This window comes from Pseudopipra pipra, chromosome 2 (assembly GCF_036250125.1).
Source record: "Pseudopipra pipra isolate bDixPip1 chromosome 2, bDixPip1.hap1, whole genome shotgun sequence".
NCBI lineage: Eukaryota > Metazoa > Chordata > Aves > Passeriformes > Pipridae > Pseudopipra > Pseudopipra pipra.
Genome location: NC_087550.1, coordinates 44,352,062 through 44,374,484, shown reverse-complemented (window position 1 = coordinate 44,374,484; position 22,423 = coordinate 44,352,062). Strand labels below are relative to the sequence as shown.

General features: G+C 35.4%; 1 protein-coding gene across 3 annotated transcripts in view; it reads left to right on the top strand.

Moving 5' to 3' along the window:
* Positions 1-22,423, top strand: part of RDX (radixin) — a 44,831-nt gene that overhangs the window by 15,700 nt on the left and 6,708 nt on the right. For 2 of the 3 annotated variants that reach the window (XM_064645262.1, XM_064645263.1), the window contains exons 3-14: positions 1,422-1,505; positions 6,296-6,391; positions 7,506-7,780; positions 9,674-9,757; positions 10,233-10,379; positions 11,866-11,962; positions 12,588-12,751; positions 13,371-13,501; positions 15,643-15,803; positions 16,761-16,853; positions 17,701-17,943; positions 18,921-19,081. In XM_064645262.1, the coding sequence (XP_064501332.1) occupies positions 1,422-1,505; positions 6,296-6,391; positions 7,506-7,780; positions 9,674-9,757; positions 10,233-10,379; positions 11,866-11,962; positions 12,588-12,751; positions 13,371-13,501; positions 15,643-15,803; positions 16,761-16,853; positions 17,701-17,943; positions 18,921-19,081 (1,736 nt within the window). Of the gene's footprint in view, positions 1-1,421; positions 1,506-1,756; positions 4,971-6,295; positions 6,392-7,505; positions 7,781-9,673; positions 9,758-10,232; positions 10,380-11,865; positions 11,963-12,587; positions 12,752-13,370; positions 13,502-15,642; positions 15,804-16,760; positions 16,854-17,700; positions 17,944-18,920; positions 19,082-22,423 lie in introns of those variants that run through there. The other variant, XM_064645264.1, reaches the window with a different exon arrangement.

Below are 22,423 nucleotides of genomic sequence, written 5' to 3'. Positions count from 1 at the left end.
TCAGTTACTCCAAAGCCTTCAGCTCTTACTCCTTATCCGTGTTTGCACACACAAAAAAGTTTGCTGAGCCCCTTTTATCGTCTTTGTTTGCAGGTCTATAACCTAGAGATCCCCAGACTCCTGCTGCTCTTGTCTTGTGTATCCCCCTCATGCCCAAAGTTGTTTACCTTAACACTAAAGGAAGGAGTTAACAAGCTTAATCCTTTCATGAATACAAACTGTTATCCAGTTTTCTTTTTCACACCTTTCATGTTCTGTTTTGCCTTCTTTTCCCCAGACTCACTTCTCAAAGTATTCCACCTGGTGGCAAAATTAGGGAAATAGTTAATGGAAATGGTTCACATATGCATAGATCAAGTACTGTAAGAACCGGTAATACAAGTCCTAATTTATTCCAGTTCCCTTTTTTACCGTAGTGAGAAATGAGAATATATCTGTGTGCCTTAAATAAGTTTCTCAAGTTTGGTTTTTTTTGCATTTATAGTGAAGTATATTTGACCTCTGACACTTTATATTGCTATGCACTAAAGATAAATAAAATGTGATACCCTGACAGTAGGCACAGAGGACCATTCTAACACTGATAAGACAGTACTGTGTATTTAGTACTTCGTTCTATTTCATGAAAATTCTCACTTCTGTGTATGCCAGTTGCAGAGAAATTGAAACAGACTGTTGTACTTCCAACTAAGGTAGGCTTCCAGATATCTCCTGCAATATTTGACTTCTTGTTTTATAGCAAATAAAAACAGTGGTTGTCAGGAGTTATCTGGAAAACGTTCCTCCCATTCAGGAGAAGGAAGCAGTTCATTGAATGGTGGCGTTTCTTCAGTCTTGTATTAAGGGAAAGGAAGGGGATCAATATTCAGAGGAGTTAACTTCTGTAGTTTGACTACAGGTGAAAACTTTGCTGTTACTCTGTCATGAGGTGTGAAAGCTCTAGTCCTATATACTTTAACACTGCCGAACTGCTTGATTTTAGAAATGGCAAGCAGGAAACTGCTTGTCTTTTTATGTTGCCAAGAATACATACCTTAAAATGATAGGTATGTTACTAGAAACTGTTGCACACATTTGGGAAGCCCTCTGAACGGTAATGCCCAGTAGCTGAATGTCCCAACATTCTTCAAGTGTTCAGTAATGTCAGCTGTCCCATTAAATTAATTTTGAACTTTGTTCTCTCGTTTGACCTTCAAACCTAGTGGTAAATACTATTCTGAGTATGCTTTTATAGTAAATAAAAGATGAGATTTTTTCAGATTCAAATTTTCTGTTTTTCTAACTGCTGTGTTCTGTGTGTTCACAAGATCATTAAAATTCTTGAATTTACTTACCATATGCTGTTTCTTACAGGCTTATCACAGGATATAGAAGCATTACACTGTGACAGTATTATTTAAATGTTTCCTTGTTTTCTGTAGGTCAATGTCAGAGTAACCACAATGGATGCAGAGTTGGAATTTGCCATCCAGCCCAATACAACAGGCAAGCAGCTCTTTGATCAGGTAACGTGTCTCTGTGTATATATGAGTACAAACACATAAAAGTATTGTGTGTGTTAAGGCATAGTTTGAAAAAGCGAAAGTGTTCCCAAGTGCTGATTATGTTTTTCTTATGTTATCTAGGCTATGCTCTGAGTTAGTGTGAATTTCCTCATTACTTCTTGTGAGATGTATTGAATTCAAAGACAACTCTGTAAATAGGTTACCAGTGAGGCTTCAGCTGAATCATGTATAGAACTGTTTTGAAATTAATAGTGTTTCTCATGTTTAATGATATTATAGTTGCTACTGCAATATAGTTGCTAGAATTACATATATTAGAAATTTGAATGTAACAGTAAGTTCATTAATGAAAGCTAACTTTTTTTTCCCCAGCAATGGAAGCTGTAGATTGTTTTTCACTTCCCAGGTGTTAGAACTAAATAATGTTGTCCTATGAACCAGTTTGAAATTTAAGTTAAAAAAAAGGGAAAAAACCCAATAAGGCAAAATAATGACATTAATTTGCTTATAGATTACAGACCTATCAGAACTACACATTCTCACTTGATAGTGTCTCTGTACATCAGTCAGAATGAATGATTTCTTAAAACAGAATTGTTCTTGCGCTCATGTGATACTAGCCATCAGAATCTTGGAACAATTTTTTGATCTAGGTTGTGAAGTGTTATAGAAAACATTAAGAATAGAAGCTTGTCAGTGTGTTGTTTTGTTTCCCCAATATAGCAATAAATATGTTTTGTTTAAAAAATGCAGAAATATCTGAAATTACTCTTCAAAACCAGTTCAACTAGATGAATAGGTATGTCTTGTAGAACTGTTGTTTCTGTCTACTCCACTTTTGATGCTTGAAGTATGTACTGATGAGGGAAAGTAACACATTGCAGGAGTTCTTTAAGAACATTTAAACTTTTAGTTGACCTTTTAGAATCGATAGAATGTCCAAGTATATAACTTAAAAACAGGAGAATGTTTATTATATGTAACACTGAACTTTTTCTTTTAGATGAATGAAATTTCATTTGCAATTTTCATTTGAAATGACTGTCTGACTCTTATATTGTCTGTCCCTTTCTCTAACATCAGTGGTAGTATGTCTTCAGCCTCTACATAGGAATAGACTTCATGATTCTTACAAGAATTCTTGGAAAAAAGGAGCTGTCTTGCTTTTTGTCTAACCAACATCACCATCAAATAAAAGTATGGTATTCTGTGATGTAGAAGGCTCAAGCTGTTCCTTGTCTTCTGCCAACCTTTGCTATCTTCTGCCATGCAGTATCGGGTGGGGTGACATTCTGCTGTTTAAAATCTTGTGTCCAGGTAATCAGGTTCATCCAAATTGGGGCATTGGGAACAAAGATACAGCTCTGAATTTGTTTTCATGCTCTCTTCTTTGTTCCTCAGTTCACTGTGTGGTGTTTGACATCTCACCAGCTCTTACCTATGGAAGTTTAAATTGAAAAAATGTCAGGTCAAGAAAGAACAACCAGCACAGTTGTGTGTGAAGAGAGAAGCATTTTCAGCTTGATCTTAAATTAATGTATGAATTCTATAGAGTAACATCAAGAGCTGAACTGTATTGCAAAACTGTCATGAAATTTTCAGACAAAAGTTATCCTGTTTCTCTGGAGAAAGAGAATTTAATAGCACTGTTATTGAAAGGATTGGCTTATGCAGAAGTGGTGAACATGACAGCAGACTTGTTGATTATTGATTGCAGAAAATAACCTCTCCATGAATTTAGCTGCTGTTTAGTGCTCCTCTACGTTTTTGGTGAACAATTTGTCCTTTTTTCAGTCAGCGTTCTTTTAAGCTTTTAATTGGTATTTTCTGGAGTTGTTGATTTGTTTCCCATTCCATGTGCATGCATCATCTGCTAGCAGACAAGAATGCAGCGTTTAACATCTGTGGCTTTCTCTTTTCCATTTGCAAACTCAGCAAACCTTTTATTTATTGCACAAACTTTTTTATTATTATTATTACTTGCATTTCAGAAGGTGTTTTAACATATTTATCATTGGTCTTTCTGTCTGTCCTGTCAGCAGTCAGAATAGGCAAGAGAGGATCTGTCCTCCTATAGTCAACCAGTTAAGCATCTGTAGCTTTCCTAGGAGAGGAAGAACCCTGTGGTGGGTATGTTTCCACACACTGGTGGTATTACTGGGGTTGTTGTGTTGTGTTAGCACTGGGCTTTAGTAGCTCTGGTTTACTGTAGTTGCCATTCAGAAAGAATGGGGGGGTTTTCTCTTTTATTTTGAATTATACCCCGCTGTCCTTTCCAGATGTCTCAGAAGCCTTCCTTACAGCCTTTTGGAAGGTGACTGAATGAAATCCTTGTTAGGTTGTCTTCGTGTATATTTTGATTTGCCAAAATGTATATTATTCTGGTTGCTTTTCTTCAGTAAGTTTTTTTTGCCTATTAATAGTCATGTTGTAGGATGTGATGGTAGATAAATCCGTTTTACAGATGTGATGAAGACTTACATCTTCAGCTACTTAATGAAATGTTTGAGCGAGAATCAAACTGCTAAGTTTCTCATTCTGTACTTATTGTATCATGCTACTGCAGTGCATAAGTGCATATATTAGCTTGGTACAAAGTTTCAGAAAGTTTTTCTTTTTTCTTTGGCCTGAGAGACAGTGTAGGCAATGCTTTTTCCTTATTTGTGGAGTCTGAAGTAAAACAGGCTAATATGTAAGCTGTTTTTAGTGTTGATTTGCAAGCACGTGTAACTCTGCACTGCTGTATCCAAGTTGTCTGTATATAAATAATAAGCAGAGTGCATCTCAGTGAAGGGCTGTAGTTAGTGGGTGAGAGCAAAATGTTTTGACGTGAGCATAAGCACGTCTCCTTATGCCTTATGGGCAGAGCTGTTGAGCATCTGCAGCTCTTTGCAGCTCAGAGAGCTGATAAGGTACAGAGGCTCAACTTGGACAGCTGCAAAGTAAAGAGCATTCTCTGTCATCTGATAAAGCCATAAGTAGTTTGATCAACATTACATAGGAGATCTGTGTCGAAAGAAGCAGCAGGTCTGAAATTTTGGTGTTGGGACACCAAATTTAACCTATGTTACTAGGAACGTACACTTATTCTTAATGTTTATGTTCTGAAGTAAATGATGTAAAGGAAATAACTGTGCTCAGACATCAGTCAGGTTGGATCCGTGAACATTGTCCACTTTGTGCTTTGGAGCTTGATGGTGAAAGGGTAGAGGAGGAAAAAAGGTGCACAGTTGAATGATTGTTAAGTGATAATGCAAATATGCCAGGCAGCTGAAGTAAGTTTGCACAGCTATCTTATGACATTTTCTAATTTTCAAAATCTTAATTTTGCAACCCGATAGTACTACTTTAAAATGGAGGAGGATCTATGTGTAAAATTCTATTTACTTCACATGCAACTGAATGCTTCCATAAAACAGCCTTCAGTAAAGCAGCTGGCCAGCATGGTCCAACCTGAGAACATACGTAAGTACTGCCATACGGGATCTTTTGGAGCCAGAGTTTGCAGTCATTTAATAATCTTTGCTGGACCTTTCTGATTAATTGCTTATTGAATCCATATGTGCTTTTGCTATGCAAGACTTGTAAAATAGTTCCGCGGTTTTATTGCACTCTATAGTAAAAGTGCTTCTTTTTGTTTACTTTGAGCCTGCAATGTCATGATTTCTGTTGATTCTCCTAATTCTTATATTATGAGAAATAATGAATAATCATTCTCTCTTTGCCTTCTACATGCCATGCAAGATCTGTATCATATTTTTCCTTTCCTTGTTTCTCTGTCAGTAGCCCTAGTTCTCATCTTAGCTATGCATTAAAAGTTCCAAGTCACTGATCATTCTTTTCAACACTTCTGAAACATTTCCAGTGCTGCAGCATCCTTTTTTTAAGTTGATGTGACCATCAACTTATCTAGTTTTAGAGATTTGGGAATACCATACACATGTATAGTCATGTAACAGCTTTATTGCCTTTTTACTTTACAACTAGAGCTTTGTTCACATAATTTAAATTGTTGTCTTTTATGTACAGTATTTTGTTTTTATTAAATACCATCTTTTATTGAGGCTTGTGTTTTTACGGTTCATTCACAGGAAGGTTTTCTACAGCAGATTTTGTCACATCAGTTTCATCCTTTTTAGAAGTCCTGTGGGACTTCAGTAGTGGTTACACTACGAGTCTGTTAAGAAAACAGAGGGTTTTTTTCTTTCTTTTTAACTATTGTATCCATAACACAATCTTCCCTCTATTCAAGGACAATTTTGTTTCTTTAGTAGCTTTTGGTGATAAACGTGATCAGAAATCTTATAGGAAAGTCATGTATGGTTTATTAGCTGGATCATCCTTATCCCTTTTATCAGTAACTCTCTTAGAAGGTTGTAAAAATATTTGAAGGAGCCGATTCATCTTTGTACCTCATACTTGTCCACAAATGTTACTCTTAATTGTCAATTTTCCAGTTATCTTCTGTAAGTGGACTTACTTTTCCATAGGTCTGCAGATCACTTCCCAGACGTGCTTTCCAATCTCAGGGTCCTGTTTACTAACTTCTGTTCCTCAGGTGCTGCTGGAAGCAGTAAGCTGCATGTTCCACTTGATAGTTTTGAAACACAGTGTTTGCATTTATGTAGAGCTCTGGGGTACCATGAACCTGATGTTTTGCTACTATTTTATCTTTTTTTTTCTTCTTGTAAGGTTTGATTACATTTCAGTTTGAGATTTGTTTATGTAGGTTAATTACCATTTAAAAAAATCATAGTGATTACTGATGATTATGGCTCATTTATCTTTAGGTGGTGAAAACTGTTGGTCTTCGGGAAGTCTGGTTTTTTGGGCTACAGTATGTGGACAGCAAAGGCTACTCAACTTGGCTGAAGCTAAATAAAAAGGTAACAATTCCCTAATATTGAGCCACATGTACACTTTGAAATATACTTTACAAGGTTTGCTGCTTTAATGCTGTAGGTGAGATATAGCTGACTTCAAATTTAGTCGAAAAATTGCTTTTCATTTGTTTTAAATGACAAAATACAGTGTTAAATTTGATTACTTATAAAAGAATATGCAAAGCTGCATCAGTATTTAATTTGAGAAGGAGATAGTTTTCAGTACTTACAGTACCATGGTGATACATGCATTAGGAAAACTGATTCATATGGTTGTCTTGTTCTCATTTAGCAAAACATAATAGAATAAATGTTTTACAGTTTGGGCATGTGTACCAGAACAATTTGGGCTCCAGGAATTTGTATGTGTATGGATCTTTTAAACAAAGCACGAACAGTAGGCTTCTAAACTTTAGGTATCTAATAGGTAGATTGTAGGATAACTTTTGGGTTTTTTTTGGTTTTTTTTTTTTTCAAACAGCATTGAGCACATTGTATCTCTTAGCTATTGGGAACCAGATCATTTTACTCTAAGCTGTATTTGTGAATTTGAATGGTCATATCTCTGAAAGACCACATCTCTTCACAAAAATCACATTTATAAAGCTTATCAGTTCTAGAAAAATAACGTGATTAAAGAAATTATGTTTTTTTCCACAGGAACAAAGCACATGTATTTAGTTTGATAGTTCAAAGACTTTTAAAAGAATGCCACTTTACACTAACATCGATGAAATGTGCTGTAGTTCTTTCTAAAGAAATGTTGTTAGACCCTAATTTGTTACTTCCCAAAAATCATCCACGGATATAGTTTTTATTTTTTTAATGTCTTTTACAGCTTCTTTTTTTCCAGATCTTTATTATGATAAATACAGCTTTCACACAAGCCTACAAAAAAAATCTGTTAGACAGCCTTTAAGTAGTATTTCAAGATTGTCTAGTTTATCCAAATTAGTGTACTTGATTGTTCCATGTGAACCTTTAGTGAGTTCCACAGTGGGCTTGCTAGGAAGCACTGTGTTTCAGTTTAGAGTAGCTAAAGAGTTCAGTACTGCATAATAATATTTAATATACCTTTTAGTCCTCTTTTTATTTTTTATGTGTTCCTCTCCCTCAGGTAACACAGCAAGATGTACGAAAAGAAAATCCTTTGCAGTTCAAGTTCAGGGCCAAGTTTTTTCCAGAGGATGTATCTGAAGAATTAATTCAGGAAATAACTCAGAGACTTTTCTTCCTGCAAGTCAAAGAATCAATCTTAAATGATGAAATATATTGCCCACCAGAAACTGCAGTTCTTCTGGCTTCTTATGCTGTCCAGTCCAAGTATGCAGATTACAGTAAGGAGATCCATAAACTGGGCTACCTAGCCAGTGACAGACTTCTCCCCCAGCGGTGAGTGAGACTGATTTTGCACCACCTGCTGCATATAAACTTAATTATTGCACATTTTTTAGAAATAAAATATTAAGTGATAACGTGCATTTAATGATGGCTTTCTTAGGAGTTCATGTTTTGCTAGTAAAATTTGGAGATCCTAATTTAGACTTTAAATAACAAGGAAGTGTCACAGCCACAGGTTTCTTGAGACATATTTCCTGTCCTGTCCACAAACACCTGCAGAGATTTAGTTGAACACACTCCCAAAATACTCCAGAATGGGTTAATGTTATTGGAGGCCTGCTTCTACTAAACTAAAATCAAAATACTCGAATATAGAAGCAACTAAGATTCATTTGATACTCTCTCCTTTTGTTCATTTTAATGTTTTTGTACATGTAAACGGTAATTATTTCCTGAAAGTTATTGTAAAGTGTACTGCAAATAAAATACATTGCAGGAAAATGCTAGCCTGAACAGAAAATTTAGAAACTAAATTGTTGCTGTTGAATATAAAGTCTTTTGTATCAATCACTTATCTAATTGGTTAGGGAAAGTAAGCACCAAGATTACAGTCCTATTTCTTTATGCAGCTGAAACCATGCTCTTGGTGTGTTTGGCATGAAGAGAAGCATTGCAGCACAAATGTACGAAGTTAGACAGTTTTGTTAGTGTAGATGGATACATAGTGATATATTGTGGGCAAATGTGTAGTTACTAAATATGTAACATAAATCGTCAAAGAAATGAGTGACATGGAGTAATTTGAGGTTTCTTTAAGTCATATGCTTTCTAAACTAAAAACTCACTTATTAGCATAACTAAGCTTGAGAATTTTCTAGCAAACCAGTAGGCATTTCAAAGATTGTGGTGGAGTATTGAGAGAAATATTTCTGAAAATGTTTTTTAAAAATGCTGATGAAAAGCTTGGGTTTGGCTGTTTGCTTCCAGCTTATGACAGTGAAGTCTATACCTTTTCCTAGAAAAATGCCTTTTGCTATGAAGGCAGGGAGATGTAGAACCAGTAAAACTGTCACTGCTGAGTATGTTCACAAATCTTGGTTTTTGCTCAGTTATGATGACAGTCTGTGAACACTAGAGTGCTTGGGTGCAATGGAAATTCAAATACTTAAGATTCTTTTCAGTAGACAAATGTTCAGGTGATTTTTTTAATTGTCCTTTAAAATAATTTCTCCAAGAATACTTGAGATGCCGAGTGTGTGAAATAAAAACATAATAAAGTTATCATATGCATTAGATTTTTTTACCACAGTACTACATTGAAAGTTTTGGTATATAATTGGTAATATAATTCCATATTATGGAAGAGCTGTATTACAAGAGTTATGTTTGCATAACTCTTGTAGACAAATCTCAAATAGCTTTCTGAGGCTGCTTCGCTATTGATTTTTTTTTTTTTTTTTTTTTAATAAAAGAAACCAACACACAAAACCCCCAGAAAGCTCGTCTGCTAACTTGTCTGCTAGTTTGTTACACTCAGGCTTCCATTCTGTTGTAGTCTGAAAGAAAAAGTGTTTTTGCATACCTGGAAATTAATTTGCAGCATTGTTGTGTGAGGATTCTATAGGTCTGCATTTTCAAGTGTTCCAGATGTTACATTTTACAACTTTACTGCTAACTGAGATATGCCATGGCGTGACTTTTATATTGCAAAGAATACAGAATACCAGGAAAAAACTGACTTTCACACTATTTTAAAAGTGTATTTGTTCAAATACAAAGTTTGTGTCTTGTTTGTGTCAAAAAGATGAGCAGTGTATAGGAAGTCATCTTTAAGTTTATTCAATTAAAGCATATGTTATGCTTTCTAACTAAACTTATTTTTGTAGCTTTAAAAGGTTAAATTGTTTGTCAGTGTCATTTAATAACAACAACTTGTATTCACAGGGTGTTAGAACAGCACAAACTGACAAAAGAACAGTGGGAAGAAAGAATACAGAACTGGCATGAAGAGCACAGGGGAATGTTAAGGTAATAATGTAAAAAAATGTTCCCAAGACCTTTTATTATTATTAGGATGTATTTTAGGAGGTGGTATATTTGTTTGGAAAACTACTTTCTTTTATTCTGACCAGGGTAGGTGGCTATGAAAAACTTGCATAGAAGCTTCAATAAGGGCTGAATTTCCAGTTAAGGTATTGGTTTACTTACATAATTACTGGTAAGGCTGTCAACTGCCTTTGTCCACAGTTGCCTGCCTCTAAAATACATTTAGGGTTTCCTTAGCTCATGGGGTGGAAAGACAAAGTGCAGTGATTGGACTCTACATGGATAGTAGGGTGTAGAGCTCTTAATGAGTATCTGAGTCAAACTACATGTGAACTTCAAAGAGATATTTAATTCATAAGTAAATTTTACACTAACTGGTTATTCTGCAGTTCCCTTATTCATACAATGTACTCGTGATTTGTTGTCTACACTATACCAATTTTTCTTCTTTCATCAGAGAAGATTCTATGATGGAATACCTTAAGATAGCACAAGACTTGGAAATGTATGGAGTCAACTATTTTGAAATAAAGAATAAAAAAGGAACTGAATTGTGGCTGGGAGTTGATGCTTTGGGTCTGAATATTTATGAGCATGATGATAAGTAAGTGCCTAGTACTCATTTTCTAGTTCTGTTCTAGGAGATGCTATCTGAGATTATACAACCCCCACCTTACTGTGTGTTCAGTAAGATCTGGCAAAACAGGCTCTCAAAGACCTTCTAATCTATGTAAAAAATAAAAAAAGAGAGATGTTAACTACCAGAGTATTTGAATTTTAAAGAATAAATAGGGATGCAAAAGAAGGGAAAGGAAGAGCAGTTCTGTGGAAACTTAAATTTACATTGCTTAATATGGATTTATGACAACTGGACCGTATTTGTACGGTTTTTTTCCATACTTTTCACTCAAAACTTCCCCTTCAGTCAGGATGAAAAGTAGATTTTGAAGCTGAGCAAGATATTTAATGAGAAACGTTTTGTAAGAGCCATGACTAGAATTATAGATGTTAGAGCATGAAAAACTTTGGTATCTAAAAGTGAAACCTTTTGGACATTAAAGAAAATAGGTCAATCTTGTGTCCCGATAAGGAGATCAAATAATCTGTCCTACCTGAAGAGGTATAAAGCTGAAATGTACAAAATTTGAAGAATTTGGAAATAGAACAACAGACTTAATTATTTTCTTTTCTTTTTTTTACAAAGTAAAAAGTTGTTAGTAGTATCTGGTGTCAACAGTCCATTCACAGTGATTCGAAGTGAAATGTGATGTGTCAAACTCCAGATAGCAGCTATCAACTTTTGATGTATATACTCTGTAACAAAATTCTGTAAGCCTTAATTACCATTAGATGGCAATGTAACTCCTGAAGGAAGGAAATACTCAGATAATGTTCCGATCAGATTGAATGATGAGGCAGTTTTCGGTATTCTTTAGCTCCTGATAGTTAGCAATCAAATACTTAAATATTTTCTCTTGCTTATAATTAAGATAATATGAATTGAAAAATCTTTCTGTGCAGATAGGAGAAAAAGATATACAGGTATTGAAGTCAATGCATAACATTGTAACAATTTCTGAACGTGATTTATTTTGCTTAAGATGTGAAGGAAATAAATATAACTTTAAATTTTGGAAAGAACACATCTTAAATCTGAGCTAAATTGAAGTACAGCACTGCTGAAAGCTACTTTAATTTCACTATTTAAAATGTCAATTTCTGAAATTTAAGTAGGTACTCTCTTTGAAAATAAAATCATCAACAGCTTATAAAGAATCAGTACATGATTGTGATGCTTAGCATCTAGCTGATAGAAGTAGAAGTCACAAATTAAAATTCCTTTTGTTACAGTGCCATGTAGTTTATTCATTATGTAATTAATTTGATGGAATAATGTGTTTACAAAAAAAAGTCTACCAAAATATACTTGAACTGTTGTTAATGTTTTAATGTAAACATAATGTTGTAAATGTAACATTCTAAACATAACTAAGTGTAATAGTGAAAATGATATGGGAATAAACCTTATTGGATATATATATAAAGTACACAGCCTTGCTGCTTCTAATGAGAGCTTCTTCTCTTTGAAGGCTGACACCCAAGATTGGTTTTCCTTGGAGCGAAATAAGAAACATCTCTTTTAACGACAAAAAATTTGTCATAAAGCCAATTGACAAAAAGGCCCCTGTAAGTAGTGTGTAGAATAGTATCTCTTTGTATATGGATACAAAACCTGCAGGGATTTGGTCTGGCATTATGGCATGAGTAAATATTTTGTGACAATTATTATTCTTACTGGTGGAATACTCAGTAATCACAAGGAAATTTTGATTTTGAAATATAGTATGTTTATTTTCTGTCTTTTCTGGTTGATACTGTGGTATGTTTATTTTCTCTCTTTTCTGGTTGATACTCTTAAGTTTTTGGTCTTTTATTAAGTCAACTTACACTTCATAATGTGTTGAAAAGACACAGTGTAAGATGCTAAATTCTCTGCCCCCCTCCCTCCTTTTTTTTTTTTTTTTTTGTGTGTGTGTTACAGCAGCACGTTTCAGGAGACTAGGTCAAATCTCTTCAGAATAGAATAGAGAGTAGTTTAATGTTTTTAGAATTTTAAATAAATTATATAAACCAGCTAATTTCTACTTGGAGTATTCCAGATGTAATCTTGAATTTATCTTACAAGTAACTAGATTTATAGATTTCGCTTGCTCAAAATGTCAAAATACTAGTTTTCACTTAGCCAGTGCAAGCATGCAGTAATGCATGTATTTATTTAGATTAATGGATATACTGGAATTATTTTTGCTAGGATTTTGTTTTTTATGCACCCCGTCTGAGAATTAACAAGCGAATTTTGGCACTTTGTATGGGAAATCATGAATTGTACATGAGGAGGAGGAAACCTGATACAATTGAAGTGCAACAGATGAAGGCCCAAGCTAGAGAAGAGAAACATCAGAAACAATTGGAAAGGTAATTAACAAACTTCCATGAAACAGAAAAAATCCTCCTACCCTTTTAAGGAGTTACAGAAGTATCAGGCATCTTAGAATTCTAGAAAAGAGAGAGCTGCTTTTCTTTATCGCTATGTAAGCAGATTTGTGGATTGGCATGGCTCACCTGTCTTGATAGAAAGCCGTATCTTTTTTTAACTTTCAGCACAGTAACAGTAGCTGTACCGTTGTTTCTCATTATGTTTTTTGTGAAACAGTGTTATGTCTCTTTTGCTTGATCCTTAGGGACTTTTATACTCTACAGGTGAGCCTTTAAAGCAAGTTCAGTGAGGAATGGCATGGCTTACCTTTTGTGTATTTAAAAAATACTGTTGCCATTTCTAGCCAGATTAAACATCATACCTAAAATGCAGATATAATTGTGGATTTATGGGCTTGAACCATAACCAAAGTTGCTGGTCAGTTCTGTTAGTAAATTGTTTTTCTGTATGGTATTTTGAAACAGAAACTGAATTTGAAACATTTAAAGTCATATGCTTCTCTTCCAGCTGAGTAAACTGCAAAGTAGGCTACCAGCATCCGAAGAGTAGAATTTAATATCCTTGAGAGCAAAAAACCCTTTTTACTATTTTTTTCAGGGCACAATTAGAAAATGAGAAGAAGAAAAGGGAGATAGCAGAAAAGGAGAAGGAAAGAATAGAGCGTGAAAAGGAAGAACTAATGGAACGCTTAAGACAAATTGAGGAACAAACAATGAAAGCTCAGAAAGGTGAGCTCTTGGTGGTCATGGATTTCTTAAATCTAATGATGATGTTTAGTTTAGTTGGGTAGCTCAGTTCTACAATTCTCTTTGTCTGTTGGAGGGTTGTTATTTTATGGTTTTTTTAAAAAGTTTATTTTTCTAATAATAGCAATATTTGATGTAAAAAATATTCTTTTTTTTAGTGTTCAGATGATGGTGTGCATGCGTTTGTGTGTATCTTTTTAACTTAAAATCAATTTCTAATATAACAAAAATTCCAGTTTAGTAAAAAGGAAATTAATGCATACACACTTCAGCTCAGGATTATGTAGGGCTTAAAGTGCTGAAAACCTAGAGTTGGAGGGAGCAGGGAAATTAGAGACGAAGATTCAAAGTACTTCCTCTAGGGTTTTGTTGAATTTAGCTTCTAACTTGGAAATTCCTTTTTCCTTCATTTTTCTATTCCCTTGTAAGATCTGAGAAATTGAAAATTAAAATCTTGTCAGACTTTAGTGACAAAACACGTTTCACCAGTGACAATTTTTGTGTTTAATCACCCTGTAGAGTCCCTGCCTTCATGACTTCCGAGTCCCTCCTCTCCATGTTGTTTTGGGTTTTTTTGCTTCAGGTTTGGCTCACATTCATAAAACTTTTGTTGCTCCTTTCTTTTCCTAACTGTTGGCTTCAGGCACGATAGAGAGAATCACTGACTAAATCTATACAAATAAGTTACATATGCCTGCCACTACTCTCTAGCTTTTCCACTGCATTTTTCAGTCTTTCAGTGCAACATAGGTTAGACACATCCAGACAGGTAACACACTAACTGTGCCCTGGAATTGTTTTAAGGGAGAGCTGTTTGGCCCAGGACAAGAGTGTCAGGGTGATTCTGGAGGTTTGACAGTGTACATTTTCTCATAACTTTTGTAAGTGATATAGCCTAATTTCTGATGCAATACATAATGTTCACGTATTGCTGGTCTTTTTGGCCTTCTATTCACGTATGGAAAAATCTTTATATGAATGGTGTCTGTTCTGTAGTTAACATGGTAGTTTAGTGTTCTCCATCTTCATGGAAAGGTTTGTTTGAGCAGTGTTTTCAAATAGTAACAAGTTTTATTTAATTTTCTAAGTACTGCATTTGTAGAACCCCACATACTTGTGATGCTGTTCATTTTAATTTTATAACTGAAGTAGTAGGAAGACTGGGAAAACAACGGACGAATAATGGCTACATGAGACCTACTCAAAACTACAGGTGCAAAGATGAAGCATGTGTCAGCATACCTGGGAAGATGCTTTTCTAGTATTAAACCACATGGTGAAGGGCAAATGGATTGTTCCAAATGGATTGTTCCAAAAAATGAGTCACTGTTAAGGTTTTCTGGTGAAGGAGTCTATGGCAGCTAAGGCTAGCCAAAAACATAGTGGAAAATTTATCATTAAAATCAGCAAAGAGCTTTAGAAAGACTTTTTTTGTAGTCACTTAATTTTTCACATCAGAGTAGGAGCGTAGTTTGTCTGTTTAAATCTTACATTGCAGTACTCATAGATTATTACTTCCTCCTATTTCACGAATGGTTCTGCCCTTTAGATTTCAATACTTTGCTAACCAGGCAGCTACACAACTATTACCCTTCCCTTGATTTAAAACTGTCGTCCTCTTTTGTATAGAGAATTTTTCTGACCCTTGCAATTGGTCTTGGGTCATTTTGCTGAAGGCACATGCCTAAATATTCAGCTGCAATTAAGGAATCTGTCAGGCAATTCAATACAGTAGAAGAGTTTTTTATTTTTGTTACTACAAGAGAGTGTGATTTAATGTACATAAAATCTCACTAGTAAGAGTGAGGGTGTATGTTCATGTACGTGTACATATATTTTGGTGTTTAGTTTTATCAGTGAGGTGACAATTTTCCGAAACACTGGGCTGTCAGAAATGTCGGGTGAGATGAAGTATATATCCAAAATATGTGGGGGGGGGAATCAGACATGTAACAAAGCTCCAGGTAATGTGCTCAACAGCTTTTCTTAGCTTGAGGCAGCTTTGTAAATCTTTGTTAGTGTTGTAGGTTACTTTATTTTGAGTGTGTTACAGCTGTTATCTGTGTTACATATGAGGAAGAGCTTGGTAGTGATACTTTGTCTGCAAACTTTCCTCTTGACAGAGCTAGAGGAACAGACTAGAAGAGCTCTAGAACTGGATCAAGAACGAAAGCGTGCAAAAGAGGAAGCAGAGCGCCTGGAAAAAGAGCGTCGAGCAGCTGAAGTAGCTAAAGCTGCTCTAGCCAAGCAGGCAGCTGATCAAATGAAGAACCAAGAGCAGCTAGTAAGAGACTTTAACCCTATTTTTAAAAAAAAAATTGTAAAAGGTAGTTGAAAATTTAGCTTTTATTCTTGCTTTTGTCAAATGAAGAAGTGCATTGAAACAGGTATGTGAGACAGCATTACAGATTGTTGTTGGGAACTGCTTTAGAAAACTGCAATAGATTTGCCGCTAGTTTGCAAGACAAAAATAAAACTCTGGAGCTGCAGGAAATTAAACGAAGAAGACCTTTCAGACTGACAGCACTCGTTACATTCTCTTTCTAATAGTGTCAGGCTTATCCAGCTGAGAACAAGAGTAGTTCCTTCTGCAGTCCACTGGGAAGCCTGTTCTCTAAGACAGGTCTGTTCTGAAGCTTGGTGGTGGTGGAGAGTTGGTGACACTGTGTTTTGTTGTGGTTGGGGTGTTTTTTGTTGTTGTTGTTGTTTTTTCTGTCCCATTTCCAGCATTTGCAGAATATTCTCACATTCTTTGCTAGACTAGTTGTAGCTTGTGCATAATAATCGAGAAAGTCATGCAAATAGTAGAAGAAATGATTTCTCAACTATAAACCAGCTTTTTGTCTTCTGCAAATTTAGCACACAATTCTGAAGGGAAGATTTAGTTTAGTAGTATTGAGATTATGATCCAGAATCATAATCTTAATAGTGAGAACATTAAGTTGTATTAGACTGAAACAGCCTGAAATGCTAATTTGTAACTGCAGCCTGGTGTTTCCTGGAAAGCTTTGGAAGTGCAGAAGATAAATATTTTTTTCTTGACTTATTTCCATCAGGCAAGAGTACTCTGATTCATTCCCTCTCTCATGTATGCCTAAAATTTCTATTTTTAGCAGAGAAGTGATGGATGGTAACTAACTCTCTTCAAGCCAGATCACAGCAAAGGCTCTGCTTTCTTCCACTGCAAAGCCAAAATGATACCAAATGTAAACTTCTACTTTGTTTTTTTTGTTTGTTTCAGGCAGCAGAAATTGCTGAATTCACAGCCAAGATTGCACTTCTGGAGGAGGCCAAGAAAAAGAAAGAAGAGGAAGCTTCAGAATGGCAGCACAAAGTAATGAGCCCATGCTGTGTGAAGTCAGAACTTCAAAGAAACTAAGGGAGATGAGTGCGGAAATCCCACTGGAAGTTCATGTGGTTGAATCTCTCTTTCCCTTAGGCTTCAGAGAAGTCTTTCTTAAAGGTTTTTGTTCTCCAGTCTGCTGAAGACAGCCTATGCTTCTATTTAACTCATGTCTTGATATTGCATAGTTGTGAAGGGAGGGGGAATTCCCATCACAAAGGCATGGTCAAAGATCAGAAATGGTTTTCTTTCGTATGGTGATGGAATAGATTGGAGCTTTGTATTAGAGAAGAAAACACCTCAGGAGGAAGGTGTATAAAATCATAAGTTATGGTAAAAGGATGAACCAAAACAATAACAATGGCACGTGAAATGCAACTGGACAATAATTTAAAGTAAAATTGTATTTCTTCACAAAATCTGCAGTTAGTTATGGAATGGGAATAATTACTGTGTGCACAGGTTCAAAAAGTGATTGAAAAAAATTTTCATAAGTTCTGGTTGAGTATGAAATTTGGAGACATCATCTTTGATTTAGGAAACTTCTGAGCCTTAAATTTCAGGACGCTAAGAAAGTTAGAAAGCAATCAGTATGACTGCCCTATTCTTTCACTCTTTTCTCGTCTACTGCTGGAAATAGCTTGACTCCGGTACAGCTGATTTTGAGTCATGTCTTTTTTTAACATGTATCTCTATTTGACAATTTCCAGTGTGTAAGCTAGTCATCTTAGTTATAAAGAATAATTTCCATGTGTCTGAGAACATCTCAAATATTTATTTTTATTTTTCTATTGACAAATAATTTTAAAAGATGCTAAGTACTGTTTACTGTATTTAGGCTTTTGCAGCCCAAGAGGACTTGGAAAAGACCAAAGAAGAATTGAAATCTGTGATGTCTGCTCCTCCTCCACCCCCTCCCCCACCAGTTATTCCTCCAACAGAGAATGAACATGATGAACATGATGAGAACAATGCCGAAGCCAGTGCCGAACTGTCGTCTGATGGTGTTATGAATCACAGGAGTGAAGAAGAACGGGTAACAGAAACACAGAAAAACGAACGTGTTAAGAAACAGCTCCAGGTAATGAAGATTCATAGTTGTATCAACATAATTCAGGCATTGGGTTTTCATTCTTTTTTTGTCAAAAATCTCGTTGAAGTTATGGTGTGCCAAGGAAACAGGGTTTTTAAGATTTACTAGGTTTATTACTAATTCACCAACAAATATCATTCATAGTGTTCTAGAAGTGGAATAGATAGGTTGTATGTAAGATTGTGCTTTATAGCTTAAAAGTGTTGGTATGTTGTTGCATTGGCCAGTAAACGTGTCCAATAATTATATAATGTCCAGGACATTGAATGTTATAATGCTTTGCTTTCTCAATACCAAAACTCATTAAATGGTATGAACGGGAGGTTGCTTAATATTATTTGTGTGTGTTTGCAGTCATTCACAGATGTTGCAAATGCAAAAACTCAATTATACCCATTTTGGATTAATCTTATTTCCCTGAAATGGAGTGTTTCCTCCTAAAAAGTCTTACCTCTCGAAGTATAATGTTTTATGTTAGTGGTAACCCTTTTCCTGGTTATGAAATGTCTGTTTGGGAAGAAAACAGAAGAAATGGAAAGCTGCTACTTTTTCTGGTATCAGTATCTTAGTAGTGTGTATGTGTAATGTTCTTCCTGCTTGGTTGTCACTGAATAGAATCAGGGAGAAATAGAAGAGCTGTCTTTAGTCAAGCAAAAATTTAAAAATAAGGTGATTTCTCTGCTTTATCCTGCTGGTCCCTTTCTTCTTGGATGTTATGGTGTATGAGGCTTTGGTGGTTTTTTATTGCTCACGCTTAAGTAAGGAAAGACTCCTATGCTCTCCTTATCTTTCCTTCTGCATTCTTTCTGATAGACCTCACAACTTGAGTTACTGAACAGCACAAGCATTTCATAGGTTGACATTCAAGAAATTCTTATCCAAATTGCAGAGTAGTTATTACCAGAAACTTCAGAATCATTAAAAGATTAGTCAGAGCACTTAAATATAACTATTTTATTCAACAGGCTTTAAGTTCTGAGTTGGCTCAAGCCAGAGATGAAACCAAGAAAACACAAAATGATGTCCTTCATGCTGAGAATGTTAAAGCAGGCCGCGATAAGTACAAGACTCTCCGACAAATCCGACAAGGCAATACAAAGCAGCGTATTGATGAGTTTGAAGCAATGTGAGAGCTGTTATTTTGCATATATGTTCCTCGTAAAGCTGAACCACCAACTGAGAAAAAAAAGCAGGCCTTTGCAGATTTTGATGGATTGCACCCCACTTTGCCAAAGCACTTAATACCAGGTTGACTACAATGACTAGAAGACAAATTTTTAGGGAAGCTATTCCGCAGTAAGGCAGTCTATCAACCCTAGGTTTTGGGGGGGAGGGTGCGGAGGTTAATAGCACTTTTTTCTTCATTGTGTTTTCAGTTTCTTTGCTTGTTTTTTGGTTTTTTTCCCCCCTTTGGAAACAGATGTGAAGCATATAATGACTGACAAGTGTATATATTGCTTAACTTTAAGAAATAGAAAGAAGAATGGAACTGAACCTAAACTGGATAGGTACTATTTCAGTATGAAGTTTGAAATTAGTTTTCAATGTTAGCTACACCATTAAGAATTTGATATTTGCTGACTTTCAGTTTTGGTTGTTTTTTCCTTGTTTTGGTTTTTTTTTTTTTGTTTTGTTTTTGTGTTTTGTTTTTTTGTTTTTTTCCCAAGTGAAATTCTTTGGTGTTTCATATCCTGTCATCATTGATGGTTTTCTTTGCCTACCTGTTCACAAAGGTCTGGATGGCAGGTGGTAGTTCCAGGAAATGTTTTTAAATGGAACACTACCTGTGGGCAGCACATGGCTGCTGATAGGCTTGAGTAAGTATTGATTTCCTAGGTAATTCTTTTAGATGTGTAAAGTGTTCTAATGCAGCAAAGAGGGAAAAAAATAAACAAAGCTTAATGTGCAATTTGCTTGTAATTATTTTATTTGCAGTAGGGAGACCTGGACCTTTCTGGCAAGGGAGCATATGAAAACATCAGTCCCAGGGAGGGGACAGTATCCTACCTCACTACTATGTACATGATGACCGGTCCTTCAAACACCATGAAAAAACTGTTTAAATTGACTATCGCTACAGAGCGAATAGTCAATTGCTAGGAGCCTTTACTCCTAGGATTTTATTTTACTTTAGGATGGATTTATAGTGCTAAATACTGTCTAACTGCCTTCTGTTGAGTTCAAATTGTGAAAACATCTGATGTATTTTAAAGCTGTAACCTGTCACTGGTATACTATCTTCTGGGAGGGGTGTAGAATGTGCATGTCAGTCAGCTTGGGTTTCCAAATACAAAATGAAAGTTCCCAGAATTGGAGTAGAAGTGTTGTAGCTTCAGTTTTCAGTGAAGCTAGTATTGTAAATGTCATATCTGATGTCAGATCATTAAGTCCTTTCCCTCTTGAAAAGGAGACCTGCTTTTTTGAGAAATTTGCTTATAAATTGAACTTTAATAACAACTTTACAGTTAATGTGGACTACAGTTATCCCTTATGTTAGAGAACTCTACTAAATACCTACAGTGGAAGAACCTAACTTTCTCTGAGGATGGTTCAGCTTTTATTCCTGTTTGATATTATGCACTCATAAATTTACACTTATCTATTAAATTTTGCCATTTTATTAAATTTTTTTTTCATGCACAGTAGGTTTAAATTTCTTACAAACAGTCCAACTAAGTTTTTTTTATTTTGGAGAGTAAAAGTTTGGCTATGTGGGGTGACATCATGAAAATTAAATAAAGATACATTAATATATTTTTGGTTTGTGGGGCTAAACATATCTGCTTCACCTTGAAGACTGATGTGCAGATGCTGTGCACATGCTTCAAAATGCTGCTTGGTGGGAGTTGGTGTTTCAACTTGCAGTGCATTGTAAGAACAGTTTTTGTTTCATAGGCTTCATACACCGAAGCTTAAGCAAATTTCTGAAGTATTCAAACAGTTTGCCATAGCAGGTGAAATACTGTGCTTCCAGTGAGTTTTCATTTTTCCCTGGAAAGTGTGCACTAACACTGATACATCAGTTTCAGTGTTGGGAAAAAACACCAGTAAAGTTTATTGTTCATAAATCTACAACATATAGGGTAGGGCTAAATGAATTAGATCCATTTATAAAGCTGTGTGATTCTTTTTGGGTTTTTTTTTTGTTTGTTTGTTTTGTTTTTTAAAATCTAAACAACCAGGAACAACCATTTGTAATACAGACTTTCACAATGAACAAAGTGGTAATAGCTGCTGTCACCAGCAGTTGGGAACACTTACTGGTGCAGAAATACTAAGAATACATTTAATGATTACTTGGTGAAGTAATTTTCCACATGCTTTTTCCTTTAGCATCATGTTTTTGTGTTGTACAATTAAGCTACAATTACATCTACTATTTTGGATAACATTCATTGGTTAACAATAAAGAGATAAAGTTAATTTCTCTGAGGTCCATTGTTGTTATTTAATGCCCTTTATTTCTGACAGCTTTACTGAGCACACTCCAGTGCTGTTTTCTAGAGAAGTGTACAAATTTTGATTATCTTTTGTTTGACACTCTGGTCAGAATGGAAAAAAAAATTATATTGTATCCCTAGAGAATGGTGTTTTGCTTAAGAAATTATCACATACAGTTGGGAGGAAGCACTGGTGTTTGTCGATTCAAAATAGGATGTGAATCATCAGAGCAAATTTGCTCTCTTGAGAACAGAGGGTAATTTGGCCATTTAAGAGCTCTGTGGGAAATGTAAGAACTTTCAATCACTGCCTATGTAATGCTTAGCCCAGGATAAGTGAAATTTAGTTTAATGGGTCAATATCTTAAGCACTGAGAAACCTTGAAGTGTTTTTTTGATAACTGCACATTACAGTGGACAGTGCTATCAAATACATGTATGGCCGTATGTTTCAGATAAGAGCAAGTTAATGGGCTTTCTCATCTATCTAATACACATGGAAGAGTCCCATGTAAGTAGGTATACAAATTATCTGCGAAGCAGTTCTTGGATAAATTAGACCTCCTCTCAGGTGACATTCTGTTCTCTCTTATAATTGTTTGGCCTTGTACTCAGTACAAGCACGTGACCCTTTTTGTTACTCCATAGGGCAGAATTGCTATGAGGAATTAAAATGTTTACTTCATACTTTTAACTGTGCATATTTCTAGTTTGATATTTCTCTCTTTTGAAGCATTAGATTTGAGGTTTGTGACTTTAGTTAGAGAGCTTCTGCATAGGTAGGTAGCTTCAGAATATTGTGCTTGAAAGGGGAGGTAAGTGCTTTAAGGGATTATATTTTTAAAAATATGCTCTTGAGGTGGAGAGAAAAGGATGCAAAATAGTACCCCTGTTTACAGGCCAGACTAATACAATTGAGCAGAGCACCTCATTGTGAAAGAAGATATTCTGTCTTCTTGAAGTAGTCCCCTCTTCACATCAAAACCTGTATTTTCTGTTGCCTGTACCAGTTTGAAAAGCGTGATTGT